General features: G+C 42.3%; 1 protein-coding gene across 3 annotated transcripts in view; it reads right to left on the reverse strand.

Moving 5' to 3' along the window:
- RABEP1 (rabaptin, RAB GTPase binding effector protein 1) overlaps positions 1-20,741 on the reverse strand; it is a 51,592-nt gene that overhangs the window by 16,554 nt on the left and 14,297 nt on the right. The window contains exons 2-9 of one of the 3 annotated variants that reach the window (XM_081890303.1): positions 15,310-15,435; positions 13,187-13,390; positions 11,774-11,934; positions 8,206-8,325; positions 7,215-7,350; positions 6,210-6,388; positions 5,744-5,782; positions 4,447-4,569 (exon numbers count right to left, since the gene is read on the reverse strand). In XM_081890303.1, the coding sequence (XP_081746429.1) occupies positions 4,447-4,569; positions 5,744-5,782; positions 6,210-6,388; positions 7,215-7,350; positions 8,206-8,325; positions 11,774-11,934; positions 13,187-13,390; positions 15,310-15,435 (1,088 nt within the window). The remainder of the gene's footprint in view (positions 1-4,446; positions 4,570-5,743; positions 5,783-6,209; positions 6,389-7,214; positions 7,351-8,205; positions 8,326-11,773; positions 11,935-13,186; positions 13,391-15,309; positions 15,436-20,741) is intronic. The other 2 variants (XM_081890305.1, XM_081890304.1) reach the window with 2 other exon arrangements.

Consider the following 20,741-nt stretch of genomic DNA (forward strand, 5'->3'; position numbering starts at 1 on the left):
TAATGTCTACTAATCATGGTGGCTCTGCTCTCCACAGCTGGAGGCAGTAATGCTTTTGAATACCAGTTCACTGGCCTGATCCAGAAGGCTTTCCTTATATTTTTTAGCAGCTCTGAAAAGTTTCAGCCAGAGATCTTTCCTTGTAAATTTCACCAAGTTTAGCGTTTGACTTGGGAGAGCTGCTAGCCAGATTCTTCTAGGAAAGCTACAAGCAGAGCACAAAAGCAATCGCCAACTCCTGTTGGTTTCATGCAGTACTTTACATTTACAAATGCTAACCTTCTGTTTAAATGTTATGGCCAGTTGCCACAAATAAACAGATGAAGAAGAACAGGTCTGTCTAATACTTTCTAAAGGTTGACAAGTTAGTGTCCACTATCACACTTTGCCTTAGAAAACTTCACGTATGCATTTCTGTTGTTTGACCTACATCTATAGTGAATCAGGCAACCCTATAACATCCCAGTATTATATATGGGAGAGGAAAAATAAATCTCTTTGATAAATGACTTCCGCACCCCACACTCTCGTCCCCAACTAGACTCATGACTCCAGCAGAAGTGGGTAGAGTCCCAAATTCCCTGAAGCACATAGCAACAGAAACCTGAAAGAACTAGTTAGTAGAACATGAGACTCTTAATCTCAGGGCCGTGGGTTTGAGCCCCAGGTTGGGCAAAAAAGATTCCTGCATTGCAGGGGGTTGGACTAGATGTCCCTCGGGGTCCCTTCCAATTCTATCTTTTAATGATTTTGTTATTCCATGTGACTAATATTTCCTTCACAGCATTAAGAAGGTTGCTAATTCAGGACTGTTGCCTGGGAATTAAAGTAGAATTCAAGCATTTTTTTTTAACCAAACAGGAAGCAGCGTTGTACAAAGTCAGACTTTTGGTCTATGTACAATCAGGGTTGTCAACATGGCTGGCAGTGGTTTTCCAGGGTTTCGGGAAGGGATCTTTCCCAGGACCACCTGGAGATGCCATTGGGGAATGAATATGTGACTTTCTCAGATCACAAATTCATTGAGGACTGGGGAAAGTTTACAGAATATCTGAAAACTGTATGTGATGAACAGACAACGCTAGTGGGTTTTAAAGAGGCTTTGTGATAAACCAAGGTATATTGTAAGAAAGAAACTGAGATGGAAGGTTATTATCAAATCGGCAATACTACATAGAAAATATGTAAAGATATGAAAAATTGATGATTGAAGGAGGTACTGGTGGAAGTTCAAAAACTGTAAATTGGTAAACATGGTTGTCAAAATTATTTGTTAAAGAAAAACTTAATAAAAATTTATATATAAAAGAATATGTGACTTTCTCCTGCATGCAATGCATGCCCTCTACCACTGAGCCCAAAGCCCCTCTCATGTAAACAAGCTCACACGACTTAATCTGAAAGGAACATCCTTTTTAAGCATGCCTGTAGCAGTACGTCTCCTTTTTGTAATGAATGCAGGTGTGTGTGTGCGTGTGTGTTGCTTAAAACCATCTGCACAACTTCAGCTTCCTATTTTACTACAGTATAGCCTTTGCAGGAAGCAATATGGCACGATGTGCTGGCCAAAGCAACATAAAAATGTCTTAAGGGCTTAGGCGTCAAACCTCAAGTACACAATTCTCTTGTGTGGCTTACCAGGACTTCACTAAGACACAGAGAAGGCAATTAGTGCTGGTGGGAGCCAATTATTATGGAACCTCATTTAAAGAACCCGTGTAAATCCTATTAACATGCCCTATGAAAAACTGGCTTACAGCCACCTTAAGTTAAGGGATTAAAACAAAGAATTTTTCCCGTAGACACAAGAATTATGTTCTGCTGCTTCACAACACAACTGAAAGAAGAATAGGCAAGATAGCAAGGGAAAGACTGTCAGTCCTGAATATACCCCAGTAAAACTTTCCATTTTAATATGGAGAAATACTGACTTTGCTCTACTGAGGGTGGCTGAACTTAAAACCAACTCAGTTTTAAAAGGGATAAGGAAGACAAAAACTAGCACAGCAAGTACGCCCAGGCGATCAACTTAGAACAATGGTTACATTCAAGCCAAAGCCAGTTGTTTACCAGATTGCTTATTAAAACACATAAATAATGGGGTCTAACTGTGCTACTTGCAAATTCAAAGCCAATTCCTATCACTAGAATGGATTTCAGATTCACCACCACAAGAATTATGCTGAGTGACCTGGCAGAGACCAGGGTTCAAATCCCCACTCAGCCACAAAGCACAGCGGGTGAGAACCACATATGCGACCCTGCATGGACATACCTTAAACTTCCCAATTTAGGACAAGGGCAGCTTTCGCCACCCCAGTGCCTAGCAGGTGTATTAGACTACAATTTCCATCAGCCCAAGCTGGAACAGCCAAAACATCTAAAGGGCACCAGTTTGGCAAAGGCTGGTTTAGGGAATCAGCTCCTCTGCCTTCACATGTAGTAACTTGAGGCTTCACACCATATTTAACTATCTTTACAATTGAGGTTTTGTGTGCAATCCAAATCTTTAATGTGCATATTAAAAGGTTAGACTGGACCCCTGACAGTTAAGTCCAGTCATGGACGACTCTGGGGTTGCAGCGCTCATCTCGCTTTATTGGCCGAGGGAGCTGGTGTACAGCTTCCGGGTCATGTGGCCAGCATGACTAAGCCGCTTCTGGTGAACCAGAGCAGCGCACGGAAACGCCGTTTACCTTCCCGTCAGAGCGGTACCTATTTATCTACTTGCACTTTGAGGTGCTTTCGAACTGCTAGGTTGGCAGGAGCAGGGACTGAGCAATGGGAGCTCACCCCGTCATGCGGATTCGAACCACAGACCTTCTGATCGGCAAGCCCTAGGCCACCCGCGTCCCTACTAATGTGCATATTACCAGAGTTTTAAGATGAAGATTTAATTTTTGTGACATTAAGGCTTTAGAAAATTGCTGGATAACTGATGCCTCATGCTTCATTCCGAAAAAGAGGGGGAAGGTCCCAAAGGTTGAGAGAAATATTTCAAAAGGAAAAACAAAAACAAAACAGTGTAGGAATTCACTGGGAAAGAGCTGAAACATCTGCATTCCATTGTAGGCTGAGTAGTATGTTGAGTATATAGTTATCAACTGTCAATTGTTAAACTATTTTTAAAAGGACAGGCCCAAGAATACAAGATAAGCCCTGCCACATCAGGCCAATGGAAGCCTTCTAGGCCAGTATCCTGTTGTCACAGTGGCCAACCAGATGCCTCAAAGGGAAACCAGCAAGCAACACCCATGCACAAGAGCCCTCTCCCCTCCTGTGGTTTCCAACAAGCGGTATCTCTTGCCAAAATCTTATGCAAAGCCAAGGAAAATTGCATTCTGCTCATTTAGGTCTTGTCTTACTCCAGCACCATTTGTGTCACATTTACTAGACTATAGCCATACATTTAAAAGGCAGATGATACACCAAGAATACCACTCATCATGCTAAAACTTCAAGTTTGGCAACACATGGTAAGCAAGACTCCAGCCACAAAGGCTGGGGCTGCTGAGGAGGCAGGAGACCATTTTGGCTGAGTCCTGGAAGACCTGCTCCCTGCCTTGCAGGCCTTCCTCACCTGGCCTGGGAGGGCAGTCCCTGACTGACTCCAGCTACAAAAGCTGAGGCTGCTGAGCAGACTCTTGGACTAGGGTGATGTCGGGTTTGGGGGGTTGTTGGGAGGAGTTGTTGCTATTGGTTTTTTGTAACTTTGTTTTAGTACTTATTGTGATTTATGTGAAAATTGTTCAGTTTGGTTGTGTATTCTTTAATGTTTTATTTATTGCTTATGACTACTTTTTGTTATGTTGTGGTTATGTGGTTTTTTTTCATGCTTCAAGCCAGCTTGAGCATGGTGTGAAACGCAGCATACAAATAAAATTATGTGTGTATTCAAGTAGCAGTGAATGAGAAAACTCATGTGACAAGACAGGATCACATGGAAAATATCCCTAGATGTTACTGCAACAAGGTGAAAGACTTGCCTGCCACAGGGGGTATTGGGTTTAGGGTTACCCTCATGCGACTTGGTTCTTTGTTCCTTTGAAGAGTGAAGTGCATCCTGTCCTCCAAGCCATGTCACACTCCTTACAGGTTATTTTATTTATTTTATGTTGTCATTTATACCCCACCTTTCCACCAAGGAGCTCAAGGTGGTGTATATAGTTCTCCTCCTCCACATTTTATTCTCACAATAACCCTGTGAGGTAGGTTAGGCTGAGAGTAAGTGTCTGGCCCAGTGAGCTTCATGGCCAAAGGGGGGTTTGAAACCTGGAATCCATAATAGGGGTTGCAGTTTGCTCTCAACACATTGTAGTATTGGTCTGAATAAGCCAAGATGGCTACCAAGGAGTCTCCATTGATTTTTGCCAATAGTAGCGTTTGCTAAAATCAAATACAATCAATAACGTTTTGGGAAACACATGCCAAACAAATCAGCTTTACCTCTTCACCAAGGAACTGCGGAAGGGATTCATCATGAGTGATGGAGCTTACTTTCGATTCATCATAGGGGCCTTTCTGCTTGTCTTCCTTCCTTTTATGAAGTTTCCGCTGCTCTTCATCTTCCTAAAAACAATGAAGTGTTTTGATGTGCTTTCAGCGTCACCTATACCATTATGAATTTCAACGTGGCAGATGACGCCTGAGCACCTTGCAAAGCAGGGAAGGAATGAGAGAGATGGGATGTCCCAAAGGAAAATATTGCAAATGAAAGAGAAATGGAGCGTTAGGTGTCAGAATGACTCAAGTTCTGGATTGACTGAATGATTGCGAGCTCTAAGGTCCAACTGAACACAATCACAAAATGGTGGACGAATAATAGAATCACAGAGTTGGAAGGTACCCAAAGGGTCATCTAGTCTACTCTCCCTGCAAGGTTGGGGGCAGGGGAGCTTGTAACAACAACAACAACCCTCTAGTCATCTAGATCAGGGAAGGGGAACCTTTGGCTCTCGAGATGTTGCTGCACTACATCATCCCTGACCACTAGCAATGCAGGCCAGGGCTGATGGGAGTCAGAGTTTAGTAACATCTGGAGGGCCACAGGTTCCTCATCCCTGATCCAGACGTACAGCTATTGCATCAGCTTAGAAGTCAGCTGCCGTCAATTAGTATCAGTCACACACGTTAGCAGGCCTCCATAGATCTCAGTCCAGACCACAAGTGTGTTAACAAACAGGGATGGGGCAAGAACTTGAAGCAGGGGTGCTCAACTATGCAAGTGCATCTACTGGAATTGTTGCAAGTTAAATTCAACGCAGGCATGGCCAACTGCAAGCAGCACCCGCCCCCTTTGATTCTGCTCACATTCCACAGCCCAAGTGCAGCCTTTCAAGTCACCAAGCATAAACAAATGGAGCAGCTGGTTTGCAAGACAGATGATCTGAAGGGCTGCCTGGAGGGGAGACTGCTGCTGGAAGCAAAAGGTCTCTACCATAGGGAAGCTTTGGGACATGTGGGTTTAATGCAGCAGGGAAGAACAGGTTTGCTTTCTGCTCACATTCATTTTGAGTATTCATAATAGTCCTCCGGTATTTGCAAATCTTAGGTCATTTATGAGCCGAGCATGAGGATCTCCATAGATCCCTCGTCACACGCACATGGCAAGAACTGAAAGTGCACGCCAAGCACAAAACTCAAGCAAGTGAACCCAGCTGCAGAGCCATTTGCATCAAGTCGCATGCATCTCACAAATATACGTCACATGTCATTTAGAAATTGAACATGTAAAAATGTTTACCCTTTTTATGGATGGGACTGTACTCGGCTTCAGTGTTACCTAAGAATAATAAGCGATCTCCTTCACAGAGAAATCAAATACACGCAGAGCAGGTATAAAACACATTGAGGTTGTTCTGTTTTTTGACAATCAAGCAGTGTATAAATTTTATGAAACAAACAAACAAACATAAGCTGTCTCAAACTCAGCAGATACAAGAAAAACGAAGAAGCCCACCTATCTTGGGTGCACATACATACACACAACACATTAAACAATTGTAAATGTGTACACACATGACAATGCACACTAACCTCCTTAAAACAATTTCTGCCTTAATAACGTATGTCAAAAAATATTCAAAATCCAGAAACAACTGCTCCCCGGATCCTTGCACTTCAGCCTCCTTGTCACCAAACGCCCACAATTATTATACTCTGAGAAAGGCAACAATATTTGATTGCAACACACACACACACACACCAACCTGATCTTTCTTCTTCAGTTCTTCCACTTGCCGAAGCTGCTCAGAGGTCAGCACCATTTCCATCCACTGCATGTCCCTCATCAGCAAACGCTGCGACTCTAAGAACTGGTCGTTGGCCTTTTGCCAGGTGTGCTTCAGCTGGTTGTGCTGCTGCCGTTCCTGCTCTAGTAGATGGCAGACTATGCAGAAACAGACAAGGATAATGAACTGGGGTTTTAATGGTCACCATTCACTTCTCTCACCCAAGTAACTCTGGTTACATTTGTTTGCTATTCCGCACATTAGAACTTTTTACTTAAATCTAAGAAAATGCTCACATTTTCTTGCACAGAAACAAAGTAGGCACTTACTCTCGCAAGAGTCACCATTTATATGATCTAGGCTAGGCTCTACCCTGGTTGACTGTAAATAAGCAATTAACATGCTTGGAGGGGCCCACCTCCTGCCTCCCCTTTGCCTCTTGGCATCAATGGTCCATCCAGTCCAGCATCCTGTTTTCACAGTGGCCAACCAGATGCCTGTGGAAAATCCACAAGTGAAACCCAAACACAAGAGCACACTCCTCTTCCTGTGGTTTCCAGCAACTGGTACTCGGAAGCACTGCTGCCTCCAACTGTGGAGCCAGAGCCCAGGCATCATGGCTAGTAGTCACTAATAGCTGTATCCGCCATGAATTTGTTTTAAAGCAGTCCAAGTGGGTACCCATCACTGCCTCCCATTGTAGACAGTTCCATAGTTTAACTATGTGCAAAATAACTGCAGAATTGAAGTCTGGGACAAGCTCTGCCTGCAAATCCCCAACTTTTTTACTGTCCTGTGATTAAAACTCTAATGATCCCCAGCACCACGCTCTGTATGATACCACTGTGCGGAAAGTAAGTGGAACATTCTGGAAGCCAATGTGGGCATGCAGTTCAGCCCAAGCACTTGGCTGCCCGCTCCTCATCTAAAGCACGGGTCTACTGTTGCCACCTCCTATGTTTTAGCAAAGGGGAGAGTTCACACCTTCGTGAAGTTCTTTCCGCAGCTTCTCTGCATCTTCCTGCAGAACTGATTTCTGAGTGTTCAGAACAGCCACATACATTTCTAGATCGGTCCTGCAGGATTTCTCAGCTTCCAAATAATGATTCAGTTCCTTAACCTGAAAAAGGTATATAATCAATCAGAGGAAGATTATGGTGAAATGCATGCAGCTGGCTTCAGTTGCTGTACTAAAAAGACTGAAGTTTATAGCCACTTAGTGAATTCAAGCACATTTCTAGGAATAACAAACTCCACTGAGAGTCCTTTACTCCAGTTCTATAGTTGCCATCAAGTTTTTGTGGTGGCACACACAACCATTGTAAATTCAAAGCTCCTATTATTTGCCATTAAACGCTCAACGGCATTTAAAGATACTATCATTAGTCATTTTGAATAGAAAGCTAGTAAGTCACTAGAACTTACTAGCATCAAAGTCAATCAAATCTATCTGAAAATGCTAGAAACTAACAAATCTGCAAGGAGTGTATATACTTGCCAAGATGAAAAACTAGATTCAAAGAACAGTAAATAGATCTAGGAAAGTTTTCTTTGCTGTTCAGAACACAGAGGACACCAACTCAAAGGCCACATACATACAAGATTTCTGTATCCCAAAATGAACATACTGGTAGTCCTCTAGTCCACACAACCATCTCTGCCCTGTTCAATTTGACATCTCTACAATACCTTTCCCACCACTATCTGTGGAAAGATAGAGCCTGGAGCTTTAGACTTAGATAATACATGTTGCTTGCTTATCTTTCAAGATCTGCCTGCTATACAAGATTTTCTACAATCCTCTGCTGAAGACAAGTGGGGAAAACAGGGCTTGAAATATTAAGTTTACAGGCAGGTCCCGCTTCAAGATGTTTGAGAAGCACGATCTATGAAAAATATTAGTTTCCTGTATCAAGGCAGATGACCCCATTGCAATCTTACAAACACAGGATCTTTGGACATTTTCCTCACCCACCTTTGAAGCCTCCAGCTCCTTTATCCTTTCTTCAGCCTCTGTCAATTTGTCTTTCAAAGTTGCAATCTCCTTTTCCATGGGCATCACAACTGAACGAAGCTTTTCTGCATCTTCTTGGGCCTGAAGTCAACATTAAATGATGTAACAAACCAACAATTGTTCTATTGCTTGAAATGTAACAGAAATGCAGCCTCAAATTGCAATACAGTGGTGCCCCGCAAGACGAATGCCTTGCAAAACGAAAAACCCGCAAGATGAAAGGGTTTTTCGGTTTTTGCGTCGCTTCGCAAGACGAATTTCCCTATGGGCTTGCTTCGCAAGACGAAAACGTCTTGTGAGTTTGTTCGCTTTTTTCCTAAAGCCGCTTTAAGAGGCGCAGTTGCAACGGACCGTGCTTCGCAAGACGACCGTGCAAGACGAAAAACATCGCAAGACGAAAAGACGGACCGTGCAAGACGAAAAACATCGCAAGACAAAAAATTAAATGAAAATTAAGGGAAAGGATTTGCTGAACTAATAAAATAGAAATTGGAATACAGAGAGGGGAGGTATGAGGAAGTCGGGAAAGTAAGTTATAAGAAAAAAAGGGATTGAAACTATACTTGTTTTTATTTTTGTCTGTTTTTTATTATTGTTTTGTTTTGTCTTTATATAATTTTTGAAAAACTTAATAAAAATCTTTTAAAAAGAAAAAGAAAAACATCGCAAGACGAAAAGACTCGCGGAACGAATTATTTTCGTCTTGCGAGGCACCACTGTCCTCCTATGCAACCCACATGCCTCAAATGTTGAATCTGACAGAGATGGGCCGCAGAGCCCAGAGGTTTCAGACTTTGTAGCTTTTCAGTAGCAAACATGTTTGTGTAGGATGGCTATATGTTGCAGAGGCTTCTGGGAAGCACGTCTCACAGTGGGACTTACTCTCGAGTACAGAACCGTGGACCTCAAATTAGCAGCTCTTGCTGAATAAAGTAGCCAAAGTTTTCTAAGTTCAACAATTCACTTAGAACATTAAAATGATACTATGAAAAAACACAGGCCTGTTTAACTTCCAACAAGGCTTCTGCGTTAATGTGTCCTCTGACAACATTACCCAAATCATTTTAATATATATATATTTAAGCCTAACTTACTGAAGGCTAAGGGAGGCATCAACAGAATTAAAATTTCAAAATAGTTATGAATATGTCGTGCTTTCCACACAGCCCAACATTTCACATCAGGACAGGGGGTACCTGCACCCTGCTGCAGTTGTTTCAGGTTGGGACAGAGATACTGTCTTTCTATTGCTTTCATGCTTGAATGGCCCTACAGATGCCGTTGGACTCCAGCTGTCATCAGCTTCAACCAATGGTTAGAGATGATGGGAGCTGTAACCCAACAACATCTGGAGGGACACAGGTTGCCTCTGCCTCCACACTCAGCTGATAATGCAGAGACATTCTCATGCAAACATGCCCTTAAACCTGTAACATCAACACACAGGAACGTATCAGCCAAAAAGCAGCCAGTTAGGTCAGCCAATATCTATCAGTATTTATGTCATGTCAGGAACGTAACTACACATAGTAGCCACAATTGCAAATTTCTCTCATTCTCTCTCTCTCTCACACACACACACAAAGTCAAGATGTTACTGCCTTTTAAGCAGATGATGCGTTCCAGGAAATAGCTTCTAACTCCTTAAATACCTCAATCAATGCCATCATTTTTAGTCCACAGAGGAGCCTAAGCATTAAGGCTCCCATTCTGTCCAAAAAACTAAGTATGTTTTACTATAACCACACTTTGTGTGTAAAATTAGAAATATGACTTAAGGGAAGCAGATTCCTGCATTTCACAAAACACCAATTCTCAGCGACAAAATATTGTGATATTTATTTAAAAACAACTACATGTGAATCAGTACTTTACGTAAAATTTCACATGCATCTCATTATAACAGCTCTATTTTTAAAAACACACACAAAAGCACGCATTTTCAAATTATATCAACAGGGATATGCATACAAGGGGACCAAAAAAAGATGTTTGTAGAAGGAAGAATTCACCAGGAATTCCCCTATACAAGTCCCACTGAAACAAACAGGACCTGCACAAGAGAATTTCCTGGTGGGCTACACCTCATTAAGATTTGCCCATTTCCCACACTATCCCACAGCAGCACTGCTTCCGATCAAGTCAGGCAACCAAGAGGCACATTTTGGCATGGGCTAACAGAGGTTCACAAGAGCAGCAATACCTGCCCCCCCCCCTATTGACCTGTTGTCAAATATTCACAGCCTCTGAACACATGGGTTTTATGACTGGTCACCAGACTGAGTTATGGCTGCTAGGTCTATCTTTCATATATGCTTCTTCAGATCACAAGTACTGCTTATACACAGGTTTCTGTGACGATCTGCTGCTCAGCCATGGACTCTCAATGTTGTGGCCATACTTCGACTGAGTATGCTAGAGAGGTTTAATTACCCACTCTTCCTCCAATGAAATCAGGACAGTATATGGATGCTTCTCTCCCACTCCTTTTATCATAACTATCCTGTCTATGGCCCTGTGCTTAAGAAAAAGTCAATATAAGAAGAGCCCTCGGATCAAAGGTTTAGTGGGCCAGATCCAGAACCCTTTCCCTCCCCAACCTCCTACATTCCACTTTGGCAGGTGGGGGGGGCAGCTTTACCTGTCCCATGTCTATAGTCCCATGATACCAGGTGACTGTAGTTTGTGCCAAACCATACCAGGGGCCAAATGGGAATGACTGGAGGTTCACCTTCACTGGTCTGTCTAGTTCAACATTCCTGGTTCCCACAGCAGCAAACCAGATCCCTATGGAAACTACACAAAACAGGACCTGAGGGCAATAGCCCTTTCCTGCTGCTGTTCCAGTATAACAAGTATACCGGAGAATGCTGTCTCTAATTCTACAGGTGGTATAGTCTCACCATGATTAGTAGCCACTGAGTTGCATCCTCAATGAATTTGTTTAATCCCCCTGTAAACAGCCATCTTACTTATCGACTAAGATAGCAGCCACCACCACATCTTGTGGTAGCTTAACTATGACCTGTGTGAAGTATTACATTTTATTTGTCTTGAATCTTCAGTTTCACAGGATGATCCTAGGTTTTAATATTACGAGAGGGTGAAATAATATCTCTATCCATTTTCTCCACATCGCTATCACATCCGCCTGGTTACTTGTCTCAGGGTGCCTGAGCAAGGAATACTAAGGGGAAAGTGGAATAGCAGGAATGGAGTTTATGTTGGAGAAGAACAGAGGGGAGGAAGGGGAATAATTTAAAGAGATGTTTGTGCTACAAACCTAAATATTGTGGGAATAATTCAACTCGGGCACACAGCTTCAAGTTTCAAAGCAGAAAGAGAACATTTCTAGTTCATACCAGCTTCTGTTTCCTACTTTTATTTTCTAAGGTGACTAGTCATGATGAAAAGAGGATACACTCCTAGTTATGTTATTTATTTCCCAGTTCTCAAGAAGAAAGACAATGGACAGACAGCTTCCAAACAAATCTGATAGTACTACATGTTGAAGTATGCTTTGATTTACCTTCTTCATATCATTTTCCAGGTTTTCCTCTTCTTGGCCTTCAGAAAGACGTCTTCTCAGATCCATTATTTCCCTTTCCACGTTCTCTCGGTATTGGTTCCACTGAGCTCGCTCTTGCTCCAGCCTGTGATGAAACTGGAGTTCATAGTCACTGACAGTTTCTGTTTAATAACAACAACAATAACAAGTTGCTCATCACTTCTTTAATCCCCCACATCTTCTTTAGGTGACAAGCTCATTAAAAGGCTGGCATATGTCTCAGAGTGAGATCCTTAAGCAAGTTATTTGATGTCCTGCTGAAATCAACAACATATGCAGCTGCCTCATACAGAGATAGAATGCTGGTCCATTAACCTCAGGATTGCCTACTGCAAGGGTTCAGAGCCTGGTACCTTCCAGATGTTGTTGGACTACAACTTCCATCATGCCAGATTGCCAACCATGCTGGTTGAGGCGGATGACAGTCAGGACCCAGCAGGATCTGGAGGGTCAAAAGTTGCCCAGTTCATCTACTCTGAGTGGTAGCAGTCCTCCAAAGCCTCAAGAAGAGGATGGCCTACCCCAGTCCCAGAGAAGCCAGAAACTAAACCTGGGCCTTCTGCATGAAGAGCAATGCTCTACCACAGAGCTATGGATCCTCTCCACCTGAGGAACATACTTCCCAAGCAAACAAGTAGGGTTCAGAGGTCACATTGTTATATATTTAGCACATTTCTCACTTGCTATTAAAAAATGTTCCAGACTTGACCTGTCCCAGAACTATAGGGACCCCCACTGAGAAGACCCTCTCATGTGTGTCATCATTCTTGAAACCTCTGAGGGCAGTGGAAATCAAATTAAAAACTGGCCTTCCCTGCCAATCTTAAATCCAGGGCTGGTCTACAAAGATGGAGGTGACAGTTCAGGAATTTGGAAGGCAAATGTTTATTTCTTTTAACTTCTGCTGTATTTTTTCCCTTCTGCCGATTGTTTCATAGTTTTGTTAAATACACAAGACTATCTCTTTTCTGCCATTTCTAACTTGCTTGTGATTCAGTCTTTATATATATATATATATATATATATATATATATATATATATATATATATATATATATATATATATATATTTACCTACATTAGCATTTGAAGTAAACTTTAAGAAAAACAGGATAATAATTTGCTAAGTACAGTATAATTAAATGCAAAATGAGTTTAGGGGCTGCAAAAAGTATAGAAAGCCAGAAAACATACTGAAGAATGACCTCAAATGTCAACGTGAACCTTCCAACGTCAAATAATACACTCTCGTTTCTACAAGAGGTATCTCAAGCATGTGGTTTCAGTGCTACTAAAGCAGTGGTTTGGGGATCAGCGATATCATTGAATATGAAACTTTTTTGATAGCAATTCACCCATTTCTGTCAGGCCCACCTTTCATGATAGCCTGCAGAGAAGCAACCTCTTCCTGCCATTGCCTCTTCACTTCATCAATAGCTTCCTGCTTTGTATTTTCAGATACTGTCGCAATGGCTTTAATATTCTCCATTTCAGCCTGGGCTTCCGTAAGCTGCGCTCGCAGTTGCTCCAGATCATCCTGGGCTGCCTGAAGTACTGCATTTTGCCTCTTCAGATCCTCTGAAATGAAAAGTAGTTCCACTTAAAAGCACAATACATTAATGCAGAGGTTCAAAGTGAAGCCAAGGGGACAGAACTCCTGCTGTTCCTCATTTTAGCCATAAACGAGCCTGTAAACTCTGCACTTAGTTTACTGCTTCATCTAACCAAGAGGATCACTGGCATCTCACTTATGCCTCTACCATGCTAGGAGTGGGGAAATTTACCTTATGCTCAGCTATATTTCACATAAATAATTATTCCTTTGGCTAGGAAAGAGAACTTCCCAGTACAAGAACTTCTCCATTACATTACTGCCATACAAGTTCCCTATCTCCCTTTAGGATTGGTGATATAAAGCTGGCATGGGAAGCCTCCAGTTCATGGACCTAATCTGACTCACCAGGCCTCTTAATCTGTCCCGCAACACTCTCCCTTGGGCAGAAGGTAGATCAAACCTACTGTAAGATTATTGGGTGATTTGCAATAGATCGGGCAAGGCGGGGAGATTCTGAAGCACAATTGTTTTAACAATAGCAAGAAATTGATATTTTCCCATGTAAATTAGATTGATGAAATGGAGCAAGCTAACTAGGAACAGACTTTGGTATGAAAGGAATATGAGCTCATTCAGCTCTGGTATTGGTACTGATTCCTGTACAGAAATAAATGCCTAGTCTCGGAATATGCTCATAATATCCTGTTCTTTAAATCTAATATTTTTGTTTGGTGGCTTTGGTTAGGGTTCTACTACAAAATGAAGTAAATACAACAGGTCTGAAGTCTGCCCACCCCTGTCACACACCTTCCCCTTAGGCCATGCCCCTCACTTGTACTATTTTGCAGCAAGTTCTCTCCTCATACATCAACACATTGCAGCATTTTACCTCTGCACTGAGAAAGGGCTTCCCATTTCTCACCACACAGCAGGGAAGCCAAAGTGAGAAAGGGAAGAAAGGGAAGGGAAGGGCGTGTGAATGGGTTGCGAGGGTTGGTCCTGCCCACTTTGGGAACATGCTCCCCACTTTCCCTGAGAGATTTCAACACGTTGGGGGGGGGATGTTTCCCATCCCTGGTGTAAAAGCTTTCCCAAACTTTCCATCTGTATAGGAAAGTGAAGTCCAAAGTAATATACAAGGAAAGAGTTCCAGACATATCAATGATTATCATTAATGTAGTGGTTCAGACTTCTTTGGAATTTCTAAGGGCACATATTTAGGCGTCATGGGAATTTGAGTAGTAGTCTATCTAATTTGAGAAGGGCATGAGTCAGACCTGTCTGTGTACTGTGACCCGGAGCTTGCCAAACTTCTACCAATATGCCCAGGGTGTATTTTACCCATAAAGCCACCAAAGTTTGTGTCTGGTCTCAGATCTTTTAGTTACCAGCTCTCTTTTCACTACCAACAAGGACATTCTTTGTCTCTAATCTTGAAGTCTGTGATACAACAGTCAACACAAAAACAATGAATATGTTTCCTTAGTAGTCATGGCACTTCTATCCAAACAAATGGGATCATCAGCTCCCCATGGAGGTTTCAGGATGACACCAACATTTCCAATCAGTTGACGCTTCCTGAGGTGTTCTGTAAACTTGCACAAAGAAGCTGAGCTAAATATAGCTAGACATGTAACTAGATACATCAACCTAATCCACAGGTGTCCGGTGGTTTTACCCACATCAAGAGATAGAAGCAATGAATGCAAGCACTATATATCCCCATTTTAAGGTGTGATGTTCTGTGTCGTCCCATATTCTGGTAGTGACTCATTTTGGAGTGCACAGTTGTGGCATTCTGCAAGACAACAACGCATGTAGCTGAAACCTCAAACTCACAATGTGATAAAACGACACCAAATTAAAATAGCTTATTTGTTCGGTTACTCTAAAGACCACATGAATGTCTACAATTTCTACATTCAGTAAATTTAAGTATTACCTTCTTTAGCCAGATACAGCTCTTTAAATTTTGCCCTCTTTTGATTAAATTCCTGCTCACGGTGCTGCTTCGTGCGTAGAAATTCAGCATTGACTTTTTCCAGTTCTGCTACTCGTTGAAGGAGAGCTAAAAATGGGCCAATGGGGAAAAAAAGGCACATGACCTCAACAATCAAACGAGCTGCATTTCATCACTTACTCACTAAGGCAAATCATTCATCAGAAAGGAACATGGCAAAAAGCATAAAGCGTTTGTCCAGATTGACAGCTTTGCCCTTGTGGTTTAATGCTTTAGATACTAACTAGTTTGCAGGGCTAGCACAAGACATTTCACTGCCTGAGGCAAAAGACGACATGTGCTCTTCCAGTCAATAGTCTCTGGATTGGCAAATGAACCTTAGTTTCACCAATAGGACGTGAACAGCATCCTCCAGCATGTCAGAAGGTGACAGGTACATTTTGGAGGTATAGAGCAGGCCACAGAAGACACAGCTGCCTCACACTACCTAACAGTAGGGCTGTCCTTGCTAGTTTGTGTTTTTTAAAGCAACAGATGCTCTTATGGACTGTACCACCAACTCTAGCTCTCATGTCTTCCCCTGGACTGGAAGGGACCAGCACAGGTTAGTATGAATCCTATCTGACTATCTGACTTTTAGCAACTATTTGACTTCTGGAAGACACCTGAAGGCAGCCCTGTATAGCCAAGTTTTTAATGTTTGATGTTATATGTGTTTTGATCTGCTGAAAGCTGCCCAGAGTGGTTGGGGCAACACAGTAAGATGGGCGGCATATAAATAATGGGGGGGGGGTGTCCTGTCCTGTTTTATAGTTATTATGTTGTGCCAAATCAATATACCTAACCCACTGCAAAGCCTTCACTTTGAAGCACAAAATATGCAGGGTGGTAATCCTGTACACAGAAGCTGCCTTTGCTTCTTCGCTTATGTTAGGGAGGAGCCATAGCTCAGCGGTACACATGCTTTGCAGAAGGTCATGGGTTCAATCCACCATGACTTCATTTTAAAAGGTGACAGGGGAAACTACTACTGAGACACTGGAAAACTGCTACCGTATGGTATGTCAGGATGATCAGGTGCATTTTACATCCTTTTGCACCTCTCAGATCAAAATGTATCAATCGGTCTCAGTGTGACAAAGCACTGTGCTGCAGCAAGCAAAACCCACCAGGAACTGACTTCTGTAATTTTCCACTGTGTAATTTGTGACATGGCTACTATTACTTTGTAAAACATTGAAGCCCATTTTATTCTATCCTGCTACAGTGGTACCTCGGTTTACAAACTTAATCCGTTCCAGAAGTCCGTTCTTAAACCAAAACGGGTCTTAAACCGAGGCGCGCTTTCCCTAATGAGGCCTCCCGCCACTGATGCCCTTCCACCGTTTGGATTCCGTTCTTAGACCGAGGTAAAGTTCGCAAACCGAGACACTACTTCTAATTTTGCGTAGTTCGTAAACCGAATAGTTCGTAAACAGGACTGTTCTTAAACCGAGGTACCACTGTATACATAACTGAATAAAGTGTTCTATTTGCTTCTTATTTTGCTTCTTTAATGCTGGTCAAAGACTGTAAAAATAAAGATCTGATTTGATTTGCTAGCACAATAAGAGACAGTACTGGGCTAATGGTCCAACTTAGTTCACCAACTGTGAGCAAAACTGAACATGACCATAGCTGGACATATTGCCACAAGTGCAGCAGCAACGTTTTCAAGTGTTAACAGAAGTTAACAGAATTATTATTAATATTACTACTGCTGCTGCTACTACTACTACTACAAGTTCTTACCCACTATTTAACTTAAGGTCACTGTATTAAAACCCCAAGAGGGTTTTGCTTCTCCCATGGCCACAGCCACTAATTTCCACCAGAAATTAGGCATGGCTTTGTCTCTCAGCTGCCCAGTTGGCATCCTACTTCTAGCTTCTAGGCCCCACATCTCAACTACAGCCTTGTCTTTCTAACTACCAGAAATCTGAGGGAGGGGGGTCCACCCACTTACCCTCTAGCACAAAGCCACTTCTTTCATTTACCTTAAAGAACCATGCTTAGGTCATTACCAAGAAACTTGCCTGGCTATTCCAGCAATTGAATTCTTGTTGGATCCAGGAATTAGGATACCAGGTACAGCCTACCCCTCCTCCACCTCACAATAATACCTTTCCAACCAATATTAAGAGTTCTAAGTCACACTAGGCAAGTAGATTAACCACAAAAAATTAACCAGCTTGTATCCTGTTTCTATTCTGAGCACCACTTTAGCTCCTGCTAAACCCTGCAGTAAAACTTTCAATTAACAAATGAACTTAAAGCACCTTGAAGTATTAAATACCCATTTCATATATAATGGGGGAGGGGGATTCAGAAATGAGTTCATACAGTAAGCATGCGTGCTATCTTTAAGAAGAGAAGCACCTGCACACCTATTCTATTCAATCATCTTAAAGCTCTGTATCTCCTCTATGGTGCCTCTTTCAACCACAGAGAAGGTGGCTGCTATCAGGAGAAGGCTGCTTTCACCTGCCATGCTATACCCCCTGTTCTAGATGCCTTCATATGGGAGTACCTGTCAGAACTGTGAGGGGTTTTTTGAGTCTGGTATAAAAGTTGGTGTACATGGATTTCTAGGTACTAACACCATCCACTTTTAGGCTACTATGGGATAATATTAATTGTAAGCATCATGCTCTCAAATTTCTTTTGATATGTTCTAAATTAGACTGAGCAACCTTTTTTTACCTGAGGGCCTGATTCCCTTGGGCACCTGCTTCTGGGCATCAAATACACTGTGGGGGCTGGGGGCCAGAGAAAACCTTGCCAGGTAGGCAATTTTCATACGTAATTGGGACAGAGATACAGGCAGATTAGATATCACGGCACTGCCCATTTAGGCCCTATCATGCCATGCACTATATTATATTCCAAGCAACTATGTCTGGGTTTTCAGTCAATTCATAAAGAAACAAAAACACCATTATCACCACACTCCTTCTATCGACATCCTGGTCCCCTGCAGTTCCCAAGGTATAAAGGAGCTGAGATTAAGAGACTTACTTAGGGCCACTCAGAAATATCAGGGTTAAGCTAGAGGCTGGGGAACATGAGAATTCTCAAGTCAAAGTGACTTAGGAAAAAGCATCCAAAAGTTAAGTAACTGTTCTGCCAAAATAGTATCAGACATGCATATTGAAACAGAGGACTATCCCAAACCTCTCTGAACGATATGAAACATGAAACAAAATTAGTGTCACTATTTATGTAGTTTTCCATCTTAATATTTGTGCAGCTGTACTCTCACAATTCCACAATGTATTACAATCTTCCATATGTAATTACAGTGGCTATGTATATAGTAAACAAAGCTTGGTAGGCCAAGGGCACTAATGCAATACCATCTGACTGAAACAGGAGACACAGAACAAGATGCTTTCTAAGCACCGGAATGGGGCTGCTATGGGGCCCACAAAATTCATGCTACATAGGAAAACTTATTTCCTACAATTCACAGTATCACTCTCATTTTGCTTTGATTTTATGTCCAAAAAAAGCTTGTCATACCAGTTTCTCTGAAGCAGACTTTTTATTACTGGGAGCATTTGTACCCTGCTCTTCAGCCAAGAAGGCTCCCAGAATGACTTACATACAATTAATTAAAACAAGACAGGCCCTGACCACAGGTTTATAGTCTAAAAAATACAACACACAAGACAAGAGGGGAAGGAAGGAACAAGGAAAAGAAATCAAACTCAGGCACTCATTCTTAAATAGTTGTTCTTGTAATGACCAGCTTGCGTGGTTCAGTGGTAGCAGGTACCTGATGGAGCTGGGCTTTTGGCAAAGATGGTAGAATGAGCCCTGATTCCACCCTCTCCCACTGAGGCAGTCAGATGGAACAGCAGCTCTCAGATGACACTTGAGGGACAGGAGGGCTGATGCAGCTGGCCTGTTCTAATTCAAGAATTCCTAACTATTACCACTTTTTCCTTTTTCTCCCTCTCTCCCTCCCTCTCTCTCTCTCTCTCTCTCTCTCTCTCTCTCTCTCTCTCTTTGCACAGAGCATCTCTTACCACCCAGTCTTAAATTCTACTTGAGCCCTCTTAACATGGAATCTGGAGGAGATATTGACCTCAGGAAGGAGACAAGCTGCAAAGAGGCTGAAGAAGAGAGAGTATAAAAGGAAGTGCATTTCATGGTATTCAACTCACTCTGTTCACAGCTGTTCAGGAGCCAAACTGTTGCTCAAACCCATGGATGGGGAACCTGTGACCCATCTGATGTGGCCGGATGACAACTCCCACCATCCTATCATTGGTCAATCTGACCCGACATCAGGAGGGCTAAAGGTTCCCCATCTCTGGTCTAGCTTTTGGCTAGGAAACACACACACACCACACACACGGCAACTTCCTTTCTTATTCTCCTGGCCCTCAACTGGCCAGTTGGGTAACACAAGAACCAGTTTTGATTATGCCACATCTTAAAGATGTGTGCCAGCACCAGGATAAACACCAAATAAGGGAACTGGCTCACACCCCAAACCAAAATCTTCATACTCTAACCTAACCTAGAGAAGAGCTCTTTTTAAGTAGCTGTCTTCTTGTAAATTGGTTATGCATAATGAAGTATGTTGAAACACTTTTTGAATTGTGCTATGAGAAGTAACAACAGACTTCATTCCTCCCACAAGTTCTGAGTGATGCTTTTCAATTAATTTAGCAATTAAGAAAGTGTAGGTGAAAGAAGAGACTGAGAAAATGCTTATTTGAAAGCTAGATTTAGTTCAGGCACTTCAGTGCTAGACACAGCTCTAGTTTAAGCATACTCGGCATTTGTGCCTAATTAGAAAAACAAAATAAAATTCAGATTTAAAGAGTCTTTAGGTCAACTCAAGTTAGGGCCTTTGGGAAAGGTGCTTCATGAATTCCCATTCTTTCCATTTCATCAACTCTCCACTCATGCTTTCTTGTCCCACTCACTCCTGGAATCCAAATCTCAACTACCACTTCTTTTGAGGATGGAAGGAATGAGGAAATAATTGCCTGACTGCCTAACTTTTGTTAGGGCAGAATCCTATGGCCTTGAAGCTCCTCCTTGCAGATGCGGACACTACACAGAGGACATAAATAAGATTTTCTGAGAGCAGGCCAGGTTAGATGAGAGATGCTATACTCTGTCCCTGGAGTAGGAACACTTGTTCTGGCCAAGACTGAGGACAAGGAAAACCACACCTTTAAAAAGGCATGAAAAGTAATAGGAGAAACACCATTTCCTCTCCATCTTCCATTCTGTTGACATGAGCCCAGCACAGCTCTAGATTTCATGGTCCTGGGGTTTTACTCCTTTGCCTGATTTGGATTGCTCTACTTGTGAACTTAGTTGGAGGAGGGAAAACAAAAGTCTTTCACATATGC

The sequence above is a fragment of the Podarcis melisellensis genome (genome assembly GCF_964234715.1).
Source record: "Podarcis melisellensis genome assembly, chromosome: 15".
Lineage (NCBI taxonomy): Eukaryota > Metazoa > Chordata > Lepidosauria > Squamata > Lacertidae > Podarcis > Podarcis melisellensis.